We start from the raw sequence: 24,469 nt of genomic DNA on the forward strand, positions 1-24,469 counted from the left end.
TCCTCCGCTGGTATATAGCCCGAGTGTGCCCTTGGACAGTGAACGACAGCCCAATGGAAGGCTTTGGCTATTTGGGGCTGTTGTACGGGAGGCTGTCACAGAACCCTTACTTTGGGTGCTATTTGGAGGAAATGATGGATCACAAGACCAGATGCTGAACATCTCAGAAGTACTCTAGGCACAGAAAGATTTGGAGTTTCTTGCCATTTAGGAATGGGAGCTGGAGATCCCCTACAGACAGCTGCTAAACACTGCTCAGCAGCAGGGCTGCTAGAACCAAGTTCACCTGCTGATGGCACTGTGGTTCTCTGGGCTGATAGCTGCAGTTCCGGTGACCACCAGCAGATCTCTCTCAGTAGCCAGCAGGTTCCTGCAATCTGTTCCACCTGGCCCGAGCTGCTGGGAGGGTACTTGAGCGCCACCACTGCTATTGCTCCTTACATTAGTGTTTTGATTGCCTTCCTTGCTGTTAGATCTTTATGCTGCTTTATCCTGATCCTGATTTAGCCTTGCATCCTTTACCCTGCTGCATATTTCTACTTTCTCCCTGCGTCTTTCAGGAAAGTCCCTTGAAACGTAGAGCTCCTCCCTCTGGGTCAGGAAACACGCCATCCCTCACGCCTTTAAAAGGCGGACCTCCAGGCCTCCATCCCAAGTTTTTAGTGTTTCCTGATCTGGATGGAGCATGTTTTGGAACCTAGAGGGGTCTCTGCATTCTAGGGGTGGTCCTGGAAGAGTGTGGGCCCAGAGGTTTACATTACCTCCTCTACCGGCGCGATCCCTCCACGGTGAGTGAATCTGGGGTGGCGCGTGGAATGAAATAGAAATCTTGTGAGCCACCAATTAATTATAAGATAGGTTCGTCAGCACCAAATACATACATACTCATCCAATGTGCATAAAAATTCAACAAATATCACAATGGTGCCGTGCTCCTAATTGCTATTAATTAAATATAATTATTTTTTTAAAATAAATCCATATAATAGTGTAAAAAAAAAAAATATATATATATATATATATATATATATATATATATATATATATATAATGAAGTGCACCCATAAAGTGATGATACACTGAAAATAACAGTCAATATTCAATGTGCACAAAAAATTTAAACTTGATTTATGATAAATGAGTGATAAATAAGTCAGTCTCTGGTGATACTCGTGAAAAATCCCAGGTGATGTGAACTCCAATTCCCAGTGACTTGAATAATGATCTTATTATGCACTCACCTCATATAAAGCCTATAAATAGGCTAAAAATGCTTGTGTTCCCCAAATGGGACTATATCCTTGAGTTTCACCGTAGCAGTAATGGTGGTTACTCCTTCAATCGTGGCTCTCCTCTCCTGCCACTATCCCCACAAAGATCTCTCGCACTCTTAATACACTGGAGCACTCCTCCTTGGTATATCCCTCAGTGTGAGAAGAAATAAAGACATAGTGTATTCTACTTTTAAAAAATAACTACCTTTAATATGCGCCCATTACACTCACATGTAAAGATAATATTAAGTGCTTTGTTAAAAACAATTGCCAGCAGATGATACAAGTGCTCAGTCCAATTCCCAGTGACTTGAATAATGATCTTATTATGCGCTCACCTCATACAAAGCCTATGAATAGGCTAAAAACGCTTGTGTTCCTTAAATGGGACTATATCCTTGAGTTGCACCGTAGCAGTAATGGTGGTTACTCCTTCAATTGTGGCTCTCCTCTCCTGCCACTATCCCCACAAAGAGCTCTCACTCTCTTAATACACTGGAGCACTCCTCCTTGGTATATCCCTCAGTATGAGAAGAAATAAAGACATTAGTGTCTTATCCTTTTAAAAATAACTACGTTTAATATGTGCCCATTGCACTCATATGTAAAAACAATATTAAGCGCGTTGTTAAAAACAGTTGCCAGCAGGTGATACAAGTGCGTGGAAGCCTTCATCCTCAGGTGGGGGACCGGCGGTAGCAGTCTGTTATTTGCAGGGGAGCGGGGTGTGTCTGGTGGGGAGCTTGGACATCCGCTCCCTTTAGGCCTGGCTACTTCTTCTCCTCCATGCCTGGCTGTACAGGTGTGCAGGGCGCTGGAGGAAGGAAACAGGCGAGACTTCCGGGGCGGGGCCTGCGCTCCATAGGCCGGAGGACTGATGCGACTTCCGGTGGAAGAGACCCTGCATTCCACGGGCCGGAAGTCCGTCGCAGTGACGTCATCGACGGGCGCCGGAGACACTGGTTCCAGTCTCCAGAAGGAAGATAAGGCGCAGGCTTCCGCCCGGGCGGTCGGTGAGGTGTGAAGACCAGCAGAGGCTGTGAATCACGCCAGACGGAACACCATGGAAGCTGGCAGGTGGATCCTGGCTCCAGCTCCTCTCAGGTAGGTTTGGGGAGGGTCCCCTTTAGCTGACTCCTGGGAGGGTGGTTGGTTGTTCCCCCAGTCTCTGAGGGCAGGTGATGGTGAGGCTCGCTGCAGGTTCCCCTAGCACAGGATGCGTAGTGGACCTTTTGGGGCTGAGGGTCCGTATTGTTGTTCAGTCTTTTTCTTTAGGTTAAGACCCATGACAGGACCCCGGTTCAAGCCCCAAAGAAAAAATGTGCAGTGTGTGCGGCTAAATTGGGGTCTGCGTGTGAGAAACCCCTGTGCCGCTGCTGTTTACACAGCTTAGTCAAGGATGAGTCCTTCACGGCTTGCCACAAAGTGTTATCCTCTATTAAGGATGACATGAGGGCAACTTTTCAGTCTTTTAGGTCCCCGTTCGATAGAATGCAGACTCCACTGGGGCCTTGGACCCCAGCCGGCCACAGCTGTAGAGGCAGCCAGGCAGGAGGACCCAGAAGAGGAGGACCCTTGGTCCCTTTTCTCCTCCCAGGCGGGTTCTGGGTCGCAGACTGATAACGAGGAAGAGGGTACCGCTTCCAGGAGCTCTAGATATAAATTGGCCCTAGAGGATGTGGAGGATCTCCTAAAGGCTATTTACGATATCTTAGAGATTCAGGAGGAAGTGTGCTTATCCAAGCATGACCTCATGTACCAAGGGCTTCATGCTAAAAAGAGCAGAGTTTTCCCAGTCCATAGTTCTTTGATTGAGACCATTAAGCAGGAATGGGAAAATCCGGAAAAGAAACCCTTCTTTTAAGGGGCTCTGAAAAGAAGATTTCCTTTTGATGAAGATACTTCTCAGCCTTGGAACAAAGTTCCAAGATTGGACGCTCCCTTACCTAGGGTTTCTAAAAGGATGGATCTAGCCTTCAAGGACATGGGGGCTTTAAAGGATCCCATGGATAAAAGGGGTAAGGTCCTGCTACGTAGGGCATGGGAGTCATCTTCCGTTAGCCTTAAACCAGCCCTATCAGCTACCTGTGTGGCCAGGAACTTAGAATGCTGGCTTACACAGTTACAGAACCATCTGGTGGCAGGAACTTCAAGGCAGCAGATTTTAAAATCTATGCCTCTACTTTTTAAAGCAGCTGGTTTTCTGGCAGATGCCTCGGTGGAATTGGTCAAGCTAGCAGCAAGATATTCGGCCCTAGTTAATTCAGCCAGGCGTGCTTTATGGTTAAAGACCTGGGCAGGGGACTCGGCTACTAAGTTGCGCCTTTGCGCTTTGCCTTTCGCGGGGGATAATCTTTTTGGGCATGGTTTGGAGGAGGCCCTGGAACGTACGGCCGATAAAAAGAGAGCCTTCCCGGAAAGTAAAGTATTTCCCAGGAAGACTTTTCGTCCGAAATCCCAGATGCCGCAAAGTAGGGAGAGTCAGCCCAAGAAACATTGGACGGGGCATAACAATAGGGCAAAAGGGGGGATCTTATTCAATCCTTCTCAAGACCTCTCCAAGTCACAATGACTTAAATGTCCCGGGGGGGGGGGGAGGTTGGGGTCCTTTCTCCCTCAGTGGGTGTCTATCTCCCCAAACCCCTACATTTTGGACCTGATTCAGAAGGGTTACAGGCTGGAGTTCGACTCCTGTCCACCAAGCAAGTTTTTGATCACCAATCTTCCCAAAGACCGGAAGAAGGCTCAGGCCCTTTGCGGTCTGATTGGGGATTTGGTAGACCAGCGGGTCCTAGTTCAGGTTCCTCAGAATGAGCTGGGTTTGGGGTGTTATTCCCATGTATTTGTAGTGGGAAAACCCTTGGGCAAGTTTCGACTGATTTTGAACCTACGGCCTCTGAATCAGGTGCTGAAATACAAACAATTCAGAATGGAGTCAATTTATTCTGTAAAAAATATCCTTTTTCAGAATTGCTTTATGGCCACACTAGATCTAAGGGATCTAAGGATAGCGATAAGGATGGGTTCGCAGGTCTTCCACTGGCTGTGTCAGGCCTTACCCTTCAGGCTGGCGTCGGCACCGAGAATTTTTACCAAAGTGTTGGCGGAGGCCTTGGTGCCCCGAAGGATGAGTTCTATCACTATTATTCCTTATTTGGATCATCTTCTTTTTGTGGCCAAATCCTTTCAGCAATTGACCGAGGAGCTGAGGGTGGCTCAGAATCTCCTTCAGGGTCTAGGGTGGCTCGTCAACAGGGACAAATTGGCGTTAACACCCTCCCAGAAAGTAGTTTATCTGGGATACGAGATTTCGTCGTCGGAAAGAGATTTTCCTTCCTCGGGTGAAAGTCCTAAAGATGGGCCAGACGCTGGCGGGATTGCGCAGCAATCTGTTGGTGTCTGTAAGAGAGGTCTCAAGTACAGTGGGTCTTATGACGTCTTGTTTTCCGGCGGTTCCGTGGGCAAGGCTCCACCAAAGGCCGCTTCAGGCATTTCTGTTGAAGATATGGGACGGAGACAGCTCTACATTAGAACAAGCGGTCCAGCTCCGTCCAAAGTCAAAAGCTCCGTTTGGTGGTGGCGGAAAGAGGCAAATTTGACCAAGGGGTTAGAATGGTGCCAGCTGGCTCCGCTCATTGTGACAACAGATGCCAGCAGCTACGGTTGGGGAGCCCATCTAGAAGACATGGCAGCCCAGGGGAGGTGGTCTCAAAGAGTTGCTAAAATCTTCAAATCAGAGGGACCTGATGGCAGTTCAGAAGGCATTGGAGGCCTTTGGAACAAAATTGGAAAACCGTCACTTGCAGATCCGGTTGGACAACATAGCGACAGTGGCCTACATAAACAAGCAGGGGGGTACTCGGAGCCCTTCTTTACAGAAGATTGCAGGCGGTGTTCTGGTTTGGGCCGAGCAAAATCTTCTTTCGGTATCCGCAGTTCATCTAAATGGATCGCAGAACTCCCTAGCGGACTTCCTGAGTCGACGACCTATCGGTCACGACGATTGGTCTCTCAACCAGGAGATCTTTCAAGAGAGTTCTCAGATGGGGGGGTTCCGGAGATCGATCTTTTTGCGTCCCAGGGAAACAGAAAAGTCAGTCAATTTTTTTCCCTGAACCCATGGGAGCAGGCCTTAGGAATAGACGCCCTGTCGACCTCTTGGGACTTCAGCTTGGCTTATGCGTTTCCTCCGGTGAGATTAATCCCGGTGGTCCTGCAAAAGTTTGTGAGGGAGAAGACTGATCTTGTCCTAATAGCACCCTTCTGGCCAAAGAGGCCCTGGTTCTCCCTGCTGAACAGTCTCGCCTCCGTTCCCCCGTTTTCTCTCCCGGAGAGGGAAGATCTGATTTCTCAAGGCCCTGTTCTTCATCCACGGATCAGGACCTTGAAGTTGACAGCTTGGTTTTTGAGGAACAACTCCTTAAAGCCAGGGGGTTTTCGGACGCAGTGGTAAAGACTTTGGTTAACTGCCGTAAGCCGGTAACCAGAACTGTCTATGCAAAAGTCTGGAAAAAGTTTAGTTCATGGTTTTAAAGTCAGCGGCAGGGGCCCCCACACATTCCGGCAGTCTTGGATTTTTTTCAGGAAGGGGCTAATCGAGGACTCTGTCAGCATCTTAAAGGTGCAGGCTTCGGCCCTAAGCATTTTTCTGCAGGTCCCCCTGCAGCAAAATCCTTTTGTAGTAGACTTCTTCCAGTCCCTTTCCAGGTCTAGACCAATTGGGGTCAGGTTTTGTCCAGTTTGGGATCTATCCTTAGTCCTGAAGGCTTTGATCCGCAAACCTTTTGAACCTTTAGAAGAGTCTGCGTTTAGGTTTTTGACTTTAAAGGTGTTTATGTGTTCAGCCCGTAGGGTGAGTGAGTTGCGAGCCCTTTCCATTAGGGAGCCTTACCTGACCATTTTTGAGGACAGGGTCATGCTCAGGACGGATCCAGGTTTTCTCCCTAAAGTATCCTCCTCCTTTTTACAGGTCTCAAAATATAGTCCTGCCAACCTTTTGTTCTCCTAAAGGTAAAGAAGAAGAAAGGCTAAGTTTGCTAGATGTAAGGAGGAGTCTTATGATTTATCTTGATAGGTCCCGGGAATTTAGAAAGTCAGATTCCCTTTTTGTTTTATTTTCGGGTGAAAAGAAGGGTTCAGCAGCATCCAAATCCACAATAGGTAGATGGATTAAATTGGCTGTCGGGGAATCTTACAAGGTTTTAGGGATTCCTCCCCCCCTTTGTTAAAGCTCACTCGACTAGATTCTTATCAGTTTCCTGAGCAGAGAGGGCCGGGGCTTCGCCAGAGGAAATCTGTAAGGCAGCCACCTGGTCAAAGTTCTCTACCTTCTTGAGGCATTACCGCCTGGATCTCCTTGTCAAGTAGGGAGCAGGTATTCGGGTGCAAGGTCCTCCAGGCAGTGGGCCCGCCCTAAGGGGTAAGTTCTTGATTATGGTCTCAAGGGGCTGTCCTGAAAGACACAGAGCGAAAACCAGAGTTAGGCTTACCGGTAACTCCTTTTCTACGAGTCTTTCAGGACAGCCGTGATTTCTCACCCTGAAGATGTGCAAGTGTTGCATATGAGATTATTTATGTACATTTGTGTCTTTCAGTGTCTTCCACTAGTTCTCGCGTAAAACTGGGGATGGAGGCCTGGAAGTCCGCCTTTTAAAGGCGTGGGGGATGTCGTGTTTCCTGACCCAGAGGGAGGAGCTCTACGTCTCAAGGGGCTGTCCAGAAAGACTCGTAGAAAAGGAGTTACCGGTAAGGTTAACTCTGGTTTTGCTTGTTCCTGTACCCAGTCCTGATTTCCCCTTTCCTTGCATCCCTGGAATTTCCCTGTTACCCATACTTCATGTCTTGTATATTTTGTAAATAGTTTGTTTTGTTACTTGGGTATTTTTGGTTCATTTTATGTTTGCTATTTGCTGGTGTGTGGTTATCTTTTTCACTGTGAATAAATCTCACTTTAAAGATATATTTATATGGTCTAGTCCCTGTTTTCCTTGTGTAGAACACGGATCTGGTAACCCCAGCTGCTGACTCCTGACAAGGGCTGTGCTCCCTTTGCCTGGGACTGTTGGTAAGTACTAGCCGACTGCTCTGAAATCCCGACTGAAGTGTCAGCAATGGGGCAGAGTAACAGTGTGTTTTGCTCACAGTCATCTGCAACTATGGAAGCGGAGCTCTTATGGCAGATGCAGCAAGTGATGACTTACCTTGACAAACCTGTTTCTGCACAGGACAAGCTTGGATGGAGGAATGCATTTATCTAGCAATTGGATGAGAGTTTGGGAGATGAAACAGCCAGCTCATCTCCCCATTGTGGTAGTTCAAGGACCCCGAAGAAGGAAGCTGCCCTCACTCCCCAGCCAAAGATTTCAGAAAGCATGGATTTAGTTAGATTCTCATCAGAGGATATAACCTTTACTGAGCTTCCAATGGAAGTGCTGGAAACAGGGCAGAGCTCTGCAAGCCTCTGCCCAGCACCGGTAACATCTCCTGGCTTCCAGGGACAAGAGATAGTAAGACTCTATCTTCAGCCACCAGTAAAGTAAAGCTCAGAGACTGGGGAATATTTAATTGACTTTTATGCTAAGAAGGAATAAGACAGTGAGCCTCCAGCAGAAGAGCTGTCATCAGGGCAGAGCACCACTGACCTCTTCCCAGCACCCACAGCACTTCCAGAGCTCCAGGGAGCCAGTCTGGGCAGCCTTTCTCCCCAGCCGCAGGCCTATACAGTGGGACTCCTAACCCCAGCTTAGGCGCTGGTAACTGGGCAGAGTACCACCAATCTCTGCCCATACACAGTCCCAGCAGTGCGGAGGATATGGAATCCCTAGCTGAAGCAAAGTCAACAGGGCAGAGTGCTGCTGGCCTCTGTCTACCACAATAACAGAGGGTCTACTACCTCTTTTACAGCAACATGGAAACCTCAGTGAGAAGTAGTCGGCGTTTCATCTCCTCAGCAGGCCATCCACAGTCTGGGACAGGAGGTGGTTGTACAAATCCACAGTCCAGGAGAAGAGGTGGTCATACTCCCTCGCCAACAGTCAGCCAGAGTGGAGAATGTGGATTCCCCAGCTTTAGTGCTGGCAACAGGGCAGAGCGCCACTGGCCTCTGTCTAGCACCTACCCTGTCTTCACAGCCCCAGCAGCAGATCGAGTCTCAGAATGATGAAGATTTCCAAACTGAAGCACTGGCAGCCGAACAGAAGGTCCACAACCTCTGCTCCACACCTACCGATGACAATTCTTCCCTGCAGCCAAGAATTGAGATCATGTGGATCGACTATGTGGGTTCACGCTGCCTGACTAATGCATGTACAGACCAGGTGTAGGTCTGGGACCTGGTTAGTCGTCTTTTGAGGGAGGAGAAACCTTCTTAGCCTTTCAGAATGGTCTTGTTTGCTGGTATACCATGACCTTCACTCACTCTGAATCAGGATATATAGACCTCATATATGTATAAGTAAAATGCAGCGCTATTAATATATCATAAATGGTTGTGGTAGTATTAATAAATGGATAATAAGACACAGTCCAGTAAAAGGTGATCGTTGATTCCCGGTGCAAATGGTAGAAATGCGCACTAACCAGAAGCGTATAGGTAATACGCATGTGAATAAATATCCTGAAGCTTCCCCTCTCCTTTCTGGTCTGATCAAGGGAAAAACTGGAAAGAATGAAGGTCAAGCGCCCTCGTGTGGTGAAGATGTGGTCCAGCAGGTCAGAGAAATCTTTGCCAAGATGTAGTTCCCCCTCTCAGGAGCTGACACAGGAATCACTCAGGGCTGTAAAGGTTGAAGAAGCTCCTCGCAGGAGACACAGGGAAATACTCATAGTGTAGTAGGTAACTGACTTTATTAGAAAAGCCAGGGTGTATAGTAAAATCACATTGGTGCCAAGTATGGGTGAACACACTGACCCTTTAAATACAAAGATGGCCGCCAGGCCTCCACGTGGCACCGGCGGCGTAGTGTCAACTGCGTCCTGGGCTCCACCTGATGCGTTTCGTGCGCACGCACTTCTTCAGAGGTAGAGCAGAGGACCGCCATGACCGTCTCATCGTGTATGTGTGTGTGTGTATGTATGTATATATGTGTGTGTGTGTGTGTGTGTGTGTGTGTGTATATATATATATATATATATATATATATATATATATATATACAGTCATGGCCGAAATTGTTGGCACCCTTGATATTTTTCCTGAAAATCAAGTATTTCACACAAAAAAGGTATTGCATTAACACATGTTTTGCTATACACATGTTTATTCCCTTTGTATGTATTGGAACAAATATAAAACAGAGGCAGAAAAGCAAATATGACATAATGTCACACAAAACCCCAAAAATGGGCTGGACAAAAGTATTGGCACCCTTAACTTAATATTTGGTTGCACACCCTTTGGAAAACATAACTGAAATCAGTCGCTTCCTATAACCATCAATAAGCTTCTGACACCTCTCACCCGGAATTTTGGACCACTCTTCCTTTGCAAACAGCTCCAGGTCTCTCTTATTGGAAGGACACCTTTTCCCAACAGCAATTTTAAGATCTCTCCACAGGTGTTCAATGGGATTTAGATCTGGGCTCATTGCTGGCCACTTCAGAACTCTCCAGCGCTTCTTTGCCATCCATTTCTGAGTGCTTTTTGACGTATGTTTGGGGTCATTGTCCTGCTGGAAGACCCAGGATCTTGGACGCAAACCCAGCTTTCTGACACTGGGCCCTACAGTGCGACCCAAAATCCTTTGGTAATCCTCAGATTTCATGATGCCTTGCACACAGTCAAGGCACCCAGTGCCAGAGGCAGCAAAACAACCCCAAAACATCATTGAACCTCCACCATATTTTACCGTAGGTACTGTGTTTTGTTCTTTGTAGGCCTCATTCCGTTTTCGGTAAACAGTAGAATGATGTGCTTTACCGAAAAGCTCTATCTTGGTCTCATCTGTCCACAAGACGTTTTCCCAGAAGGCTTTTGGCTTACTCAAGTACATTTTGGCAAACTGTAGTCTTGCTTTTTTATGTCTCTGTGTCAGCAGTGGGGTCCTCCTGGGTCTCCTGCCATAGCGTTTCATTTCATTTAAATGTCGACGGATAGTTCGCGCTGACACTGATGCTCCCTGAGCCTGCAGGACAGCTTGAATGTCTTTGGAACATGTTTGGGGCTGCTTATCCACCATCCGGACTATTCTGCGTTGCAATCTTTCATCAATTTTCCTCATCCGTCCACGACCAGGGAGATTAGCTACAGTGCCATGGGTTGCAAACTTCTTGATAATGTTGCGCACTGTGGACAAAGGCAAATCTAGTTCTCTGGAGATGGACTTGTAACCTTGAGATTGTTGATATTTTGCCACAATTTTGGTTCTCAGGTCCTCAGACAGTTCTCGTCTCCTCTTTCTGTTGTCCATGCTTAGTGTGGCACAGACAGACACACAATGCAAAGGTTAAGTGAACGTCTCTCCTTTTTATCTGCTTTCAGGTGTGATTTCTATATTGCCCACACCTGTTACTTGCCCCAGGTGAGTTTACAGGAGCATCACATGCTTGTAACATTCTTATTTATCCGCAGTTGTGAAAGGGTGCCAATACTTTTGTCCAGCCCATTTTTGGAGGTTTGTGTGACATTATGTCGAATTTGCTTTCTTTCCTCCCTTTTTTTGTTTTGTCCCAATACACACAAAGGGAATAAACATGTGTATAGCAAAACATGTGTTAATGCAATACGTTTCGTGAGAAATACATGATTTCCTGGAGAAATATCAAGGGTGCCAACAATTTCGGCCATGACTGTATATATCTTTCGTAACCGGTGCATGCACACTATCACGGCGCCAACTTGCTAGAGTCTGGATGGCCGTGTTTCACAGGTGGCAGATGATGCCAAAAAGTGCATGGTGCTTTGAAGCAACTCGGTATTGTTTGATATCACGAGGATAATACCTCGTTGGAGGTATGCAATACAATTGTATAGTGCATGAGAGAGGGGAATATAATCATGCACTAAAAATGTGTGAAATGACATAAATAATTAAAAATAAATGGTCGTATGTAAAAGGTAAGTATTGAGATGCATATATCAGGTATGGGGAATTATTATATATATGGAGCCTGATACACATGTGGGAAAAATATTAAAATTGCAATTGAATAAATGAAGATTAATAATCAAAATATGTATCAAACCATATATGTAAAAAAAAGGGTATATATGAAAAAAGGGAACCGTCATGGTAAAAGAGCATCAACCAATCATCCATGGTACATATCCCACAAAATGTGGGTTGAACAGAAATTATATACAGCGGCTGGAGACATAACCATATATAAAAATGGCTAGGAAATGTAAACGCATGTGTAGTAAACGTATGTCATGGACATGAAGAACTTTTAAATTTTGCCATGTCCAATAACTACATGTGGTTTGACAACAATTACTATTTGCAGGTCAAGGGAGTTGCCATGGGGGCAAAATTTGCCCCCAGTTTGGCAAATCTGTTCATGTCCTATTGGGAAGAGGACAACATTTATACTATGGGCTGGCCAGAATTATTGTTTTACAAGCGGTATATAGATGACGTCCTCTTATTCTAGAATGGTACCGAGCAGTCCCTTTTAAATTTTTTTACCACTCTTAATAACAATACTGTCAATATTAAACTGTCCTTTAATTATAGTAACACTGAAATTGATTTTTTAGATCTTACTTTACTAAATTTTAACGGACGTATTGTCACTAAATCTTTTTTTTAAACTCCCAGATCGTAACAGTTTTATCCCTCTAGGAAGTTGCCATCATCCCAGCTGGCTTGCAGGCATTCCAAAAGGACAATTCCTCAGACTAAGGAGGAATTGCACAGATATAGACACTTACCATATACAGGCCAACATTCTCAAGGAGAGATTTCTTGAAAAAGGCTACAACACAGAGAATTTGACTAATATCGTGGAATTGGTAGCCAATATGGATAGACATGAGTTATTGGGGACCCAAACCACCTAAAAATTTGGTCTGTCCATTCATTATGACATTTTCAGTCCAACACAGATCCATCAGACATATAATAAATAAAAACTGGGGGATTCTGAAGGCAGATTCCACTTTGGCGAGAATACTCCCAGAAAAACCTGAGGTTATTTTTCGTAAATCAACCACCTTGAGGGACAAAATAGCTCCCAATGTTGTTACAATACCTACACCACCTCCCACTCTTAATTACACGTATTTCTACCCGTGTAATAAGTGCATTGCCTGTAAATTTAATGGCAAGAGAAAAAGGACAGACACTTTTATCTCCAATCAAACCAGCAAATCATATAACATTGATAAATTTATTTGCTGCAACAGCAGATATGTGGTTTATTTATTAGAATGCCCCTGCCTAAAGCAATACGTAGGGAGAACAACCAGGAGGCTTAGGGATCGCCTCCGCGAACATATCAACAATATAAAGAAAGGATACAAGGAACACTCATTGTCCCTCCACTATAGGAGACACCACAACAGAGATCCTACTAGTCTGAAATTTGTAGGCATAGATACAGTAACCCCACATTGGAGAGGAACCTTTAAAACCAGGGCCGTCTCACAACTAGAGACAAAATTTATTTACGAATTGGACACTTTATACCCTGCGGGACTTAATATTGAACTGGACGTCAACTGCTTTATCGATAACAGTTGAGTCCTTTTTTTAGCCAATTCATACTTACCTGTACCTTGGTTGTTCCTTTTTCATGAGTACTATTTTTACACACATTAGATGGGTATATTAATTTACCTTTTATTTTCATTTTTATATATATACTATTATTACCTTTATTGTGAGCATGTGTGTTCACGGTACATGTTTTGAGGTTACTGGACTAGGTTTTACCTCTGATTTTATCCCCCCTTTTTTTACTACATTATGTGAGATAATGCATTATACATTTTCTTCATGTCCATGACATACGTTTACTACACATGCGTTTACATTTCCTGGCCATTTTTATATATGCTTATGTCTCCAGCCGCTGTATATAATTTCTGTTCAACCCACATTTTGTGGGATATGTACCATGGATGATTGGTTGATGCTCTTTTACCATGACGGTTCCCTTTTTTTATATATACCCCTTTGTTTATATATATGTTTTGATACATATTTTGATTATTAATTTTCATTTATTCAATTGCAATTTTAATATTTTTCCCACATGTGTATCAGGCTCCATATATATAATAATTCCCCATACCTGATATATGCATCTCAATACTTACCTTTTATATATAATGACCATTTATTTTTAATTATTTATGTCATTTCACACATTTTTAGTGCATGATTATATTCCCCTCTCTCATGCACTATACAATTGTATTGCATACCTCCATCGAGGTATTATCCTCATGATATCAAACAATACCGAGTTGCTTCAAAGCACCATGCACTTTTTGGCATCATCTGCCACCCACATACGATCCGAGCTCGGTCTCTGACATCCTCGTTACGATCGTATTCTATTCCCATGGTAAAATGGCGCCCGCGCATGCGCACTTGTGAAACATGGCCGTCCCGACTCTAGCAAGATGGCGCCGTGATAGTGCGCATGCGCCGGTTACGATATATAGAGACAGTCATGGCGGTCCTCTGCTCTACCTCTGAAGAAGTGCGTGCGCACGAAACGCGTGGAGGCCCGGCGGCCATCTTTGTATTTAAAGGGTCAGTGTGTTCACCCATACTCGGCACCATTGTGATTTTACTATACACCCTTGCTTTTCTAATAAAGTCAGTTACCTACTACACTATGAGTATTTCCCTGTGTCCCTGCGAGGAGCTTCTTCAACCTTTACAGCCCTGAGTGATTCCTGTGTCAGCTCCTGAGAGGGGGAACTACATCTTGGCAAAGATTTCTCTGACCTGCTGGACCACATCTTCACCACACGAGGGCGCTTTATCTTCATTCTTTCCAGTTTTTCCCGTGATCAGACCAGAAAGGAGAGGGGAAGCTTCAGGATATTTATTCACATGCGTATTACCTATACGCTTCTGGTTAGTGCGCATTTCTACCATTTGCACTGTGTCTTATCATCCATTTATTAATACTACCACAACCATTTATGATATATTAATAGCGCTGCATTTTACTTATATATATATATATTTCTTGGGACTTTTATGCGTTTTCCTTGAATGTTCAGCTGCTAATTATTGATATATCTAGTACCTGATGTGTAGTAACTAATTTGTGCTACTGGTTTTGCATATGGAATTGCTTTGTTTGCATGCGACTCTTATGCTTAGACTCTAAGCAGAACCTTAATGGTCCATTCTCGTTAGAAACTGCATGTAACTGCGTGTTCTTTCCTTGTACCTATGCATGCAGTTGACTTGCGATTTTTCTATCTGCAATTTATCTGTGAGGACACTTCCTTTTTTCTTTCTTCCCTTGGGCTTCTATGTGCACTGTAATGCTTTGCAGTGTGTTTGCATGCGTTTTTGCATGTTTGCAGTGTGGCAGAATGCAGCATGCTGTACTTTTCTGCACTGCAATGCTGTGAGCTATGTCCATATGATAGCCTGGGTTTTGGTCTTTCTGTGCAGTTGGAGTGCAGTCCAAAATGCATTCAACTGTAGCCAACTGTATTAGGTGTGACGGGTCCCTGAGTTGTGCAAGTCAAGGGTTTACACATTTTTGCTGCTGTATTTCACCTCTGCTTAATGCCACTTGTAACCTCTAGGGGTACTCCAAAGGTTGGGTGTTTCACTGAATAATATAGATAATTTACTGCACAGTAGTCTTGATGGGATTCAGGTGTGACAATGCATCAGAAGAGGCTTCTGTCATTAGGGTAGCAGCAGCAGGGGTCTTCTGTAGGGCATTTAAGTGTCAGAAGAAGATATTTAACTCTTCTATATACATGTTTTGATACTACATATGTTTAATACATTTATGTAAGGTCTTGTACTGCATGTCAGCACTTATTTGTGGTCTGGTGTTGCAGCCAGTTACACCATAAGCCCTTGTCAGGACATGTGTTGTGCTTATATACTTCTGATGTTGTCAATCCCATACCACAGTGTTAACATATCCTCATGACTTCCTGTCTATATGTTGGAATAGTCTGCTTTTGCAGAAATTTTAATCATGTGGGCAAGGTGATGTCCACATGATCGTACATCTGTTTTACAGAATTGTGCAGCCAGTTAGTGTTTTAACACTAGGACCTAGAGGGCAGGTGTGGTTCTTGGTGTTATCCATCCTAGACCACCGTTTTAGACCTCTGTATGACTTCCATGTAGTGCATGTGTCATCTATTCATTTACAACATAGGGTTAGAGCAAATGGAGAATGTCTTGGGGCTTGCTCTACAGAACTAGAGTAATGGTGTAACTGTTACCACTAAATCTTTTTTACATATGCTTTACATATGAGCACTGGTGGTATTCATCTTGTACCACAGTGCTTCCCTCTTCATAGCTTCCCTGGAACATGGGTGGAAATTCATTTTCTCCAAGTTCTTGAAGCATTTTTGGAATGTCTTCTTTTTACTTATGCATTTTTTTTTTGGAGGGGGGGGGGGTCTATCCTGCACCCAATGTTATACTTCTTCCATGGCTTCATGTGTAGATGGCGTGATGGTTGATATTGCTGCATTTATGTAGTGTCTGTCCTTATGCTACAACAAATGTTTGGTACAGGGATATAACCATATTTTACACATGTTGCAGGTTGTCCAGTTATATGATAGTCCTTGTGAATGCCTTGGATGTGTTGTAATTCTGTATTTTTGTGTAATTTCAGACTTCATTTCAGGTTTTTGCCTAACTGCTAGTTAAATATGCTTCTGCTATTTGTTTATGGTTGTCAGTTACCTTGATGACATTATGCACCGCTATACTACACATTCGCATACAAGGATGTAGATGGTGGAAAGTCAGTAAACGTATGTTTTTGTATCAGAGCCATATGTGCCTATATTCTATATAGCGTGCTGTTTCTATCCCTCCATCATAGGGTCTGTTGGGGCTAGTCTTTTTTTCCACTTTGCTGTCAAATCTTTACCTACATTGTTCTTCAGTTACCCTGTTTCTTTGGCCACACAGACTTTAGGGGCATTCTAATGACAAGGGCCTCACTAGAGCTGGTTCTTATGTATCTTGATTTCTTGGTATCTGTCCAGTGTAACGTTGAGCTTACCTGATAGGACTTGGTTTTCCCTGCAGCTAGGTCCCCTACCTTGGTTTTTCTCTCTTTTGAGAATTTTTAATACAATGGGATTCACCAAATCTATGATCTCTATGGTCATCCCGAGGGTGGTAGGGGTCTTTGAACTTTTAATGACCCTCCCTAATCTAGTAAGTTCTTGCTAATCATCTCATGGGCTGTCTTGTGAGACTATTTGGCAAAACTGGAGTTAGACTTACCGGTAACTCTGTTTCCAGGAGTCTTCCAGGACTGCCGGATTCCCACTCTTGTTTTATTTTCATTTTAGGCTTAGTTCAGGTTTTCATCCTTCCTTTCTTGTTTGCTGACCAGTTCAGTAGAGGAGCTTCATTTTGAAGTGTACTTGGTAATGCATTTCCTCTTCCTGTTGGAGGAGGTGCCTATATCTCATGGGCTGTCCTGGAAACCGCGAGGAAGCAATTCTCTGACAGAATTACCCTTCCAGTAAAATGTATAAGGAACCTGTCAATGCAGATGATTTCGTTAGGGCGTACACACCTGCAAATTTCTGGAACAGGTAATTTTTGAGGGGCACAAGGTTGTGGAGCTGATCATAGTCAAGGTCACACTGGGGACAACAAAGGACATGGGCATATGATGAATCAGGTCTGTGGACCAATATGAATGTTAAGAATTAAGCCCACAAAAGTTTTAAATTTGTAGACTATTTTCCACTCGAATGGCCTGGCAAGGTATGAATTTGGGTTGGCAGTGATGTATTGTTTGGCATAGATATTACTTTGGTCCACAATCAAATTATAGATGTTTAAAGTGAAAAACTGCTCAAAAAAGTAAAGGGGGACAGGATGTACTACGTTGCTGGTGCTTGCCAGGTCATGAAAAAATAGTGCATTGCTATTACTTGCACCCTGCTGCATCTGCTCATAATTGTGTTTATAGCACTTCAGTAACGTGGGGTCGGGTACGCCTGGTTTTAACAGGGACCTCTTTACCATCGTCTGAGCTAGCTGTCGGGGTTCCGCTGCGATCTACAGATTCATATTCTGAGCCTGATTCTGACAGTGAGGCCTCTACTGCGTTCTCATTTGTCATGCTTGGAATCCTGTATACCTCCTCACTAGTGTACCTCTTTTGGCACGTTTTGGGCACTAACTTTACAGGTAACTAGTGGCGGTTATGAGGGAAAAGTACTCCTGAATAGCAATCAGGGACTGCTTGCATTCTAGAAATAAAATTAACTGCTAGGTCTAGCCGAGATCAGGCCTGATCTTGCAAACTCTGCAGTTGTGTGGACAATGGTGTGACTGTGATAGTGTGGCATGCAATCATGGGCTGGTGCTAACTGGCACTGACTGGGAGGGACTCTGATCCTATCTTACTTTGCTAGTGACACTTATACAGTGATCAATGATAATACTGTACGCTGACATTGTCCTAATGGCACTGGCTGGGTGACCAGGAAGCTTAGGAGGGCAATCAAAGGGTTAAATGTGTGCCTAACAAGTGTATGTATGCTGCTTTACTATTGGGGAGGAAAGCCAGCCAGAACGGTAAGTGAAACCAGGAAGGAGAACCAGCCAGATCTGGCTTGGGAGTTTACAAACACACACAGATCTGTCTTGTGACTCTCCACAGCAATCAACAACAAAATAATTGGCTGTAAGCCTGTTGACGAACTTGTGCTATGCCCAGCCACATCACAAGAGGCAGGGGACATGCATGCCTGTAAATGGGCTTCTACCTTTTCAAAACAGAGCACCTTAACCCCTTCACGCCTAAGGGTAAAACAAATCTTAATGCCTAAGCACAATTTTGCAACGTTGAAATGTGTTAGTAAAACCGTACACATCATCACAACTACTTTGTACATCTAGGTGAATCATACCTTGTTTTTTTTTCAGGACAAATTGGGCTTTCATTTGGTGGTAAATGGTAATGGATATCTCCCTGATTTTTTTTTATCAAAGAGAAACTGGCCCAAAATAGTAAATAATTTTTTTTTAATTTAGCTGTGTGTTTATTGTTACTACCATAGCCTGCCACTAAAGAGCAACCCAAAATAAATTTTTCATCTCTTGACGATCGCAGTGATACCATATATGTGTATGTTATTTGTTTGTACCCGTAGTACAGCCCAGAAACAATATTGCACATTTTTTTTGTTTACCTAAAACACACTGACACTAATACCAATTTAAAAAAAAAAAAAAAAAAAATCCTGACATTTTGACCTTTGACCCTGATCTTGACCCAAACACTTACCCTGGCACTGAACTAGATCAAACCTTAATCTAGGTATTCTTTCTTTATTTTTTAATATTTATCTTTTTTTTTTCTTTTTTAATCAGAGGCTATCACAGCGATCATAGGACCCAGAATAGGGAGTCCTGGATCCCTGTCGTTAGAATGGGACCCGGGGCTCTCAGTGACACCCCGGTCTTTGTGCTGGGATCAAATATGCGGCCCCACGGAAAAAAGCCCAGTTCTGAGGCGCCACATATTTGTGTGACGTCCGCGTCAAGGGGTTAATGTACCCAGGCTTCAACCACTGCACAAAGTTCAGCCCTCCTTTCGGCACAAAACTTGAAATGCAAAGAACCCTCTTCACAGTGAAGGTGCACCCTTACACCTAAGAGTAGGGAGACATCTGTAACATTTGTGTTTCTCTGGGTCACAGACATCCCAGGGTCTATGAATACATTGTCTATGTTCTGTGCTATACTATTAGGATAACAAGAATTTTGACTTGCCTATAAATTCCATATCTTAGAGTACAATACAGGACACCCTGCTTTCCATTCCTTGATTACCCTGCATTGCTTGCTACTAAACATAGGATTCACAGAGTGGGGTAGGGTTGCATGGGAGATTCCCAGGGGGTGTTGTCTTTAAAAGCTTTGCAGTGTCCATCACCTGAAAGTGCGAGTCTACAACTTGGGGTCTGAGTACTTTTTCTGGCTTGCATTTTATGCCAAGATATGGAATTTATAGGCAAGAAATTCCTCTTTTCAAACAGTTGTCACCATAGCAGATTTTCACATTGGAAGTTGTTTTTTTGTTTTCCTGCCCTCTTGTTTTGATGACTGCTGTAGAAATTTGGATTTCTCATTACTTTTTGTTTCTGTGACCATGGCATCGATTAAGCGGGAACACAGCAATAAAATCCAGACAGGAATTCTAATCGCTTCTAGTTATCTACCGAATCCAAAACTTTAAAAATGTACACTTTACATTAGATTTTCCATCTCCTTGAAGCAGTGTAGATACAGTTTTAAGTAGTAATATTGATTGGCTATGTTTCTCTTTTCATTGTAGGCTGTTCTCATTCAGCTTTTGCCAGTTTTGGAGAGATTGTTGGAGAAAGCTTCACATAATGCCATAGATGAAGATCACGTAGATGAGGCACTTTTGCTTCAGCTTATTCTGGGAAAATATAACAAGTATTCTGCTTCTCTCTTACCCAAGAACCAGCAATGCCTAGATATTTTTGTGCGAGTTCTGAAGACTCCCCAGACCTTCTGCAGTGGGATACCATCCTTCCAAATTGTTGCACTGGGACAAGTATGCTTAATGTTTTCTTAATACAATTTCTAAAAACTCAGTGCTGTAATAACCAGGGCTTGGTTATATGAATGTCAGATCTGGTCTATTGGTTCTGTGGGGTGTATTTACATTTTATTCAGCGTAAATCTGTTTTTATTAATGCTATATTAACATACTTTTTTCGTAGATCAATAAAGTATTCTTTGCTGCTATAGATGATGGAAGCGTTCAGCAGAAACTGCTTGGTGTCATGTTTGACTTATTAGCAGACAGCAAAAATACTGCATGTTCCCAAGCTGTCACCAGTTCTTTTAAATCCGTAAGTCTCCATTTTGATGTTTCTTGTGCATTGTATCAATGCTGTGCTCTTTCTTTTGTTATACTTGTGGTGTTTGAATCTTTGATTGAATTAAAGAAATGATTAAAATTTTACCAGAAATGTTCACCTTTACCAACTCACATATGTATTTAGCAAATTGACTTCTCTTTTGCAGTTCCGCTCCTGATGTTTTCTTTCTGTGGTTCACTTCTGTGGTTTGGTCTCCAAAAGTATTTTATTTTGCAGTTTTTTGGAAGCACCTATGAGCTTTTTCTTATCACCCATCATATCAATAAACATTTATTTCACATTTTATTAAAAAAAACACTATTTTTGTATATGTGTTTATTCACTGAGGTGTTACATTAACCTCTTGCCCCCCAGAGGATTTACTCACCTTCCTGACAAGGTAATTTTTTTGCGATATGGCTGTTACTTTAACTGACAATTGCGCGGTCATGCAATGCTGCACCCAAATGACATGTATGTCCTTTTTTTCCCACAAATAGAGCTTTCTTTTGGTGATGTTTGATTGCCTCTGCGTTTTTATTTTTTGCACTATAAAAAAAAAAAAAGACTGATAATTTTGAGGGGAAAAAAACAATATTTTTGACTTTTTGCTATTGAACATGTCCAGTAAAAAGATTTAAAACAAATTTCAACATAACTTTAGGCCAAAATGTATTCTGCTACATCTCATTGCTAAAAAAAAAAATCCCAATACATGTAAATTAATTGGTTTACGTAAAAGTTACAGCATCTATAAATAATAATAATAATGGTAGCGATCAGCGACTTATTGCAGGACTGACACTGGGGGGATCTGACGAAGTGTCACTGACATTCCCAGTGACACCAGTACAGTGATCAGGGCTAATAAAAAAGCACTAACACTGTACTGATGACACTGGGCAGGAAAGGGTTAACATCTGGGGCGATCAAAGGGTTAACTGTGTGTGCTTTACTTTGTAAGCATACTGCTCTGTATTGCTCTGCTATGCAGAGCAATACAAAGCAATGTGCAGGAGCTGACTGGGGAAGTGATCTGCATTGTTTACATATAGGTCTCTCCTTCTGATGGTGGTAAATGGCAATCGCTGGGTGCTAGCAGGGAATCACTGGCCGGGACCCAGTGATCGACAGGTGAGGCAGCCAGTTGCGGCTGGGGTGAGTCGCGCACGCGCCCCCTACCCGGAAATGCAATATCACGTGTATGTGTGTATGTATATATGTGTGTGATTTTGTGCACCCCTGCCGCCCTGTAGCAGTAATTCTGCTATAGGCCCGTGGGAAAGCTGTTAATATGGCACGTAAATAATATAAGTAAGATTTATGGTGCTAAGATACTAATATTTGGATTGGTTTTTGAACTCCAAGAAATATTTTTTTTTTTCCTCTTGCAGATTTCTGTAAATTCTGGACTCATCAGTGCAGAACTTGAACCTCCTGGAAGAGATAAATGCATATCATCTGTGCGCCAGACAAGGAGGACTAAAATGCAGAATCTGCAAAAGTACTGTGCAATTTCTTTGCTAAGATTACAGTAGTAGTTCATAATGTGTACTTACACTTCATCTGTTTAACTGACTGTCTTCTGTTTAATCTCACTAATGGTCTAAGCTTGTATGTAAAGCTGGTCATAGATGGATCGAATGTTGGCCGGTTCAGCAGGGACTGACCAAAATTCACTCCATCTATGAGCAGGCTGGCTGTACTGATGTCTTCAGGTACAACCAGCCTGTTGTTCCAGAATTAGCACTGCCAGCAGCTACTGTATACCTGCTAGCAGTGATTTTTGCATTCTACTGGCCGGAAGGGCTTCCCGCTTGTAGAAAACAGTAGCTCTGCTGGAGAGATTCTTTCATCAACATTGACTGTTGGTGGGGAAACCATCAATTTTCTTTCCTGCAGCCATGGGTTAAAATTGTATAATGTATGGCCTGCTTTAGTCGAGTCACTCAAGGCTTTACTGAAAAGCAGATAATGACACTGCACGGGTGATTAAATTTTCTTCGCCATTACACTGTACAGATGTTGCGCTTGAAAAGATTATTTTTCTAACTTAAGTTATCTTTGAGGTGATTGTATCTGTCCTTTGTTTACGTAAAAAAAAAAATACTCCCCCTTTTTTAATTTCTTATCTGTATTTTTTTTTATTTTTCTGAAAGCACGTTCTCACCTGCCTAGTGAATCCATGGTTGCTGCTCTGAGCTCCACTGTTCTGGTGACATAGCCCTGTTCCTGCACCACCTTCTTTGTCCTCATTGTTGGAAGGCTGGCTGCAGTCATAAATAATCAGTGAAATAAAAACTTGCTGTTGCAATCTTTCAAAGTGAAGTTTCTGCTTACTATGCAGGTTAATTATAATGTAAAATGTTTATTTTGACATGTCACTGTTACTCAAACTAGAGCTGGCCATAGATGATTTTTTTTTTTTTTCCGCTCAGCCAGCAGGCTGGCAGATTAATCCATTCAAACAAGTGGCATGGATAGAGGAATCCTTTCCGCTTGGACAATGTATTCTGACTGTGAGAGAGACCGCTGTCAGAATACACTGATCAGCAAATGCAGCCAGCTGATGATTAAAGAAAAATATTATTATTCTTATACAGGATTTATATTGCGCCAACAGTTTGCTCAGCGCTTTACAATATAGCGGGAGACAATACAACATCAATACAAGAGGGTTAGGAGGGCCCTGCTCCTTGGAGCTTACAATCTAAAATATTCCAATAAGCCCGTTTGACAAAAGTCAATCTGATGATTGACTTCTGTTGAACAGTCATGGCTAGACATACATTGAAATTTGGCTAATTCCTGCTGAACTGGCAGAATTCCAATCCATCTGTTGCCAACTTTTGAATAGTAACAGTGGTTTGGGCCTCTTTTATACTGATGACCCTGGAGGCTCACACTGTAACTGTGCCCAGCACACTTGACTTTTTGAGCAAAAGAGAAAGCAAGCTGTGAATTTTTGAATCCGTCAGAATGCAAGGATCACGTTGTTTTTTTTTTTTGTTTGTTTTTTTAAATAACAAATGTCCTTTGCAATGGTTTTGCAAAGAGCAACCCTGATCCTCCTCTTCTTGGGTCCCCCGCCAGCGCTCCTGGCTCCTCAAACCCACCAAGTGCCACATAGCAAGCAAGGGGACAATCATGCGTGTTTGCTCCCGAGCCAGCCTTGTGTTTCCATAGATGCAGAGATCAGTTCGTCCCATGCCCCCCACTCCGTCCTCACTGGCTCTGAGCCAATGAACAGGGAGAGAGCAAAGAGAGAAGCTACTCTTGTCATATGGCTGGATCGAGATCTTGCTCAGGTAAGTATAACGGGGGCTGAGGGGTGGAAAGCAGAAGGTTTTGTACCTTAATGCAGATAATGCATTTTGGTAAAAAAAACCTTTTTGCCTTTAGAACCACTTTGGTAAAATTACGCTATTTATTTTTTCATTTAATTTACTACATTAGTTAAAGTGACGCTAAATTCACTGATTTAACGGTTTCCGAGAACATGCCTCTGTTGATAAATCTCAATTTTCAGTGGCCTTATGTCAGCTCTCAACCATACTTTTAAGCTCATAAAAAGGTTGAAAAAATGTATACAAAGGAATGCGCTAAATAAAATGTCACTATATAATTAAGTGTCAATAATAAATTTGTGCAAGTCCAAACACCATAAAAATTCAAAATTTCATCAGTGAATTCATAACACCGTGATTGATCCACCACCAAATAAATTAGATGGACTCACCAGAGCTAAATGCTGATCAGATTATAGACCAGCACCAGCGCTTTTGCTCTGGGAGCGATGGCTAAACGATATCCAGATTGTAGATATAATATTTCGCAGTAATATTCACATATCCAGGTGATCAGTAGCTCACCGCGGATCACCTCCGACACACACAGGGAAAAAAAACAACCTGATGTCAACATCAAGTAGGCCACGCCCAACACATTTCGTCACCACGACGTCATCAAGGGGCTGTACAGAACCGCCCCTGATGTCATGTCTGTACCTCCCCTTCATGACGTCTTGGTGACTAAATGCATTGGGCGTGGCCTACTTGATGACGTCAGGGCGTTTTTTCCCCTGTGTGTGTCGGAGGTGATCCGCGGTGAGTGGGGATCGTCCACTTATCAGTGCTGTATATTGCTGATCAAGCTA

The 24,469-nt window shown here is 43.2% G+C and overlaps 1 protein-coding gene across 1 annotated transcript in view; it reads left to right on the plus strand.

The window, feature by feature from the left end:
- Positions 1–24,469, plus strand: part of HEATR1 (HEAT repeat containing 1) — a 387,031-nt gene that overhangs the window by 134,696 nt on the left and 227,866 nt on the right. Inside the window, exons 13-15 of the mRNA XM_089660010.1 lie at positions 19,758–20,003; positions 20,173–20,304; positions 21,708–21,817. Of these exons, the coding sequence (XP_089516136.1) occupies positions 19,758–20,003; positions 20,173–20,304; positions 21,708–21,817 (488 nt within the window). The remainder of the gene's footprint in view (positions 1–19,757; positions 20,004–20,172; positions 20,305–21,707; positions 21,818–24,469) is intronic.

The sequence above is a fragment of the Staurois parvus genome, unplaced genomic scaffold (genome assembly GCF_062004578.1).
Source record: "Staurois parvus isolate SC_StPar_1 unplaced genomic scaffold, SC_StPar_1.0 ptg001196l, whole genome shotgun sequence".
NCBI lineage: Eukaryota > Metazoa > Chordata > Amphibia > Anura > Ranidae > Staurois > Staurois parvus.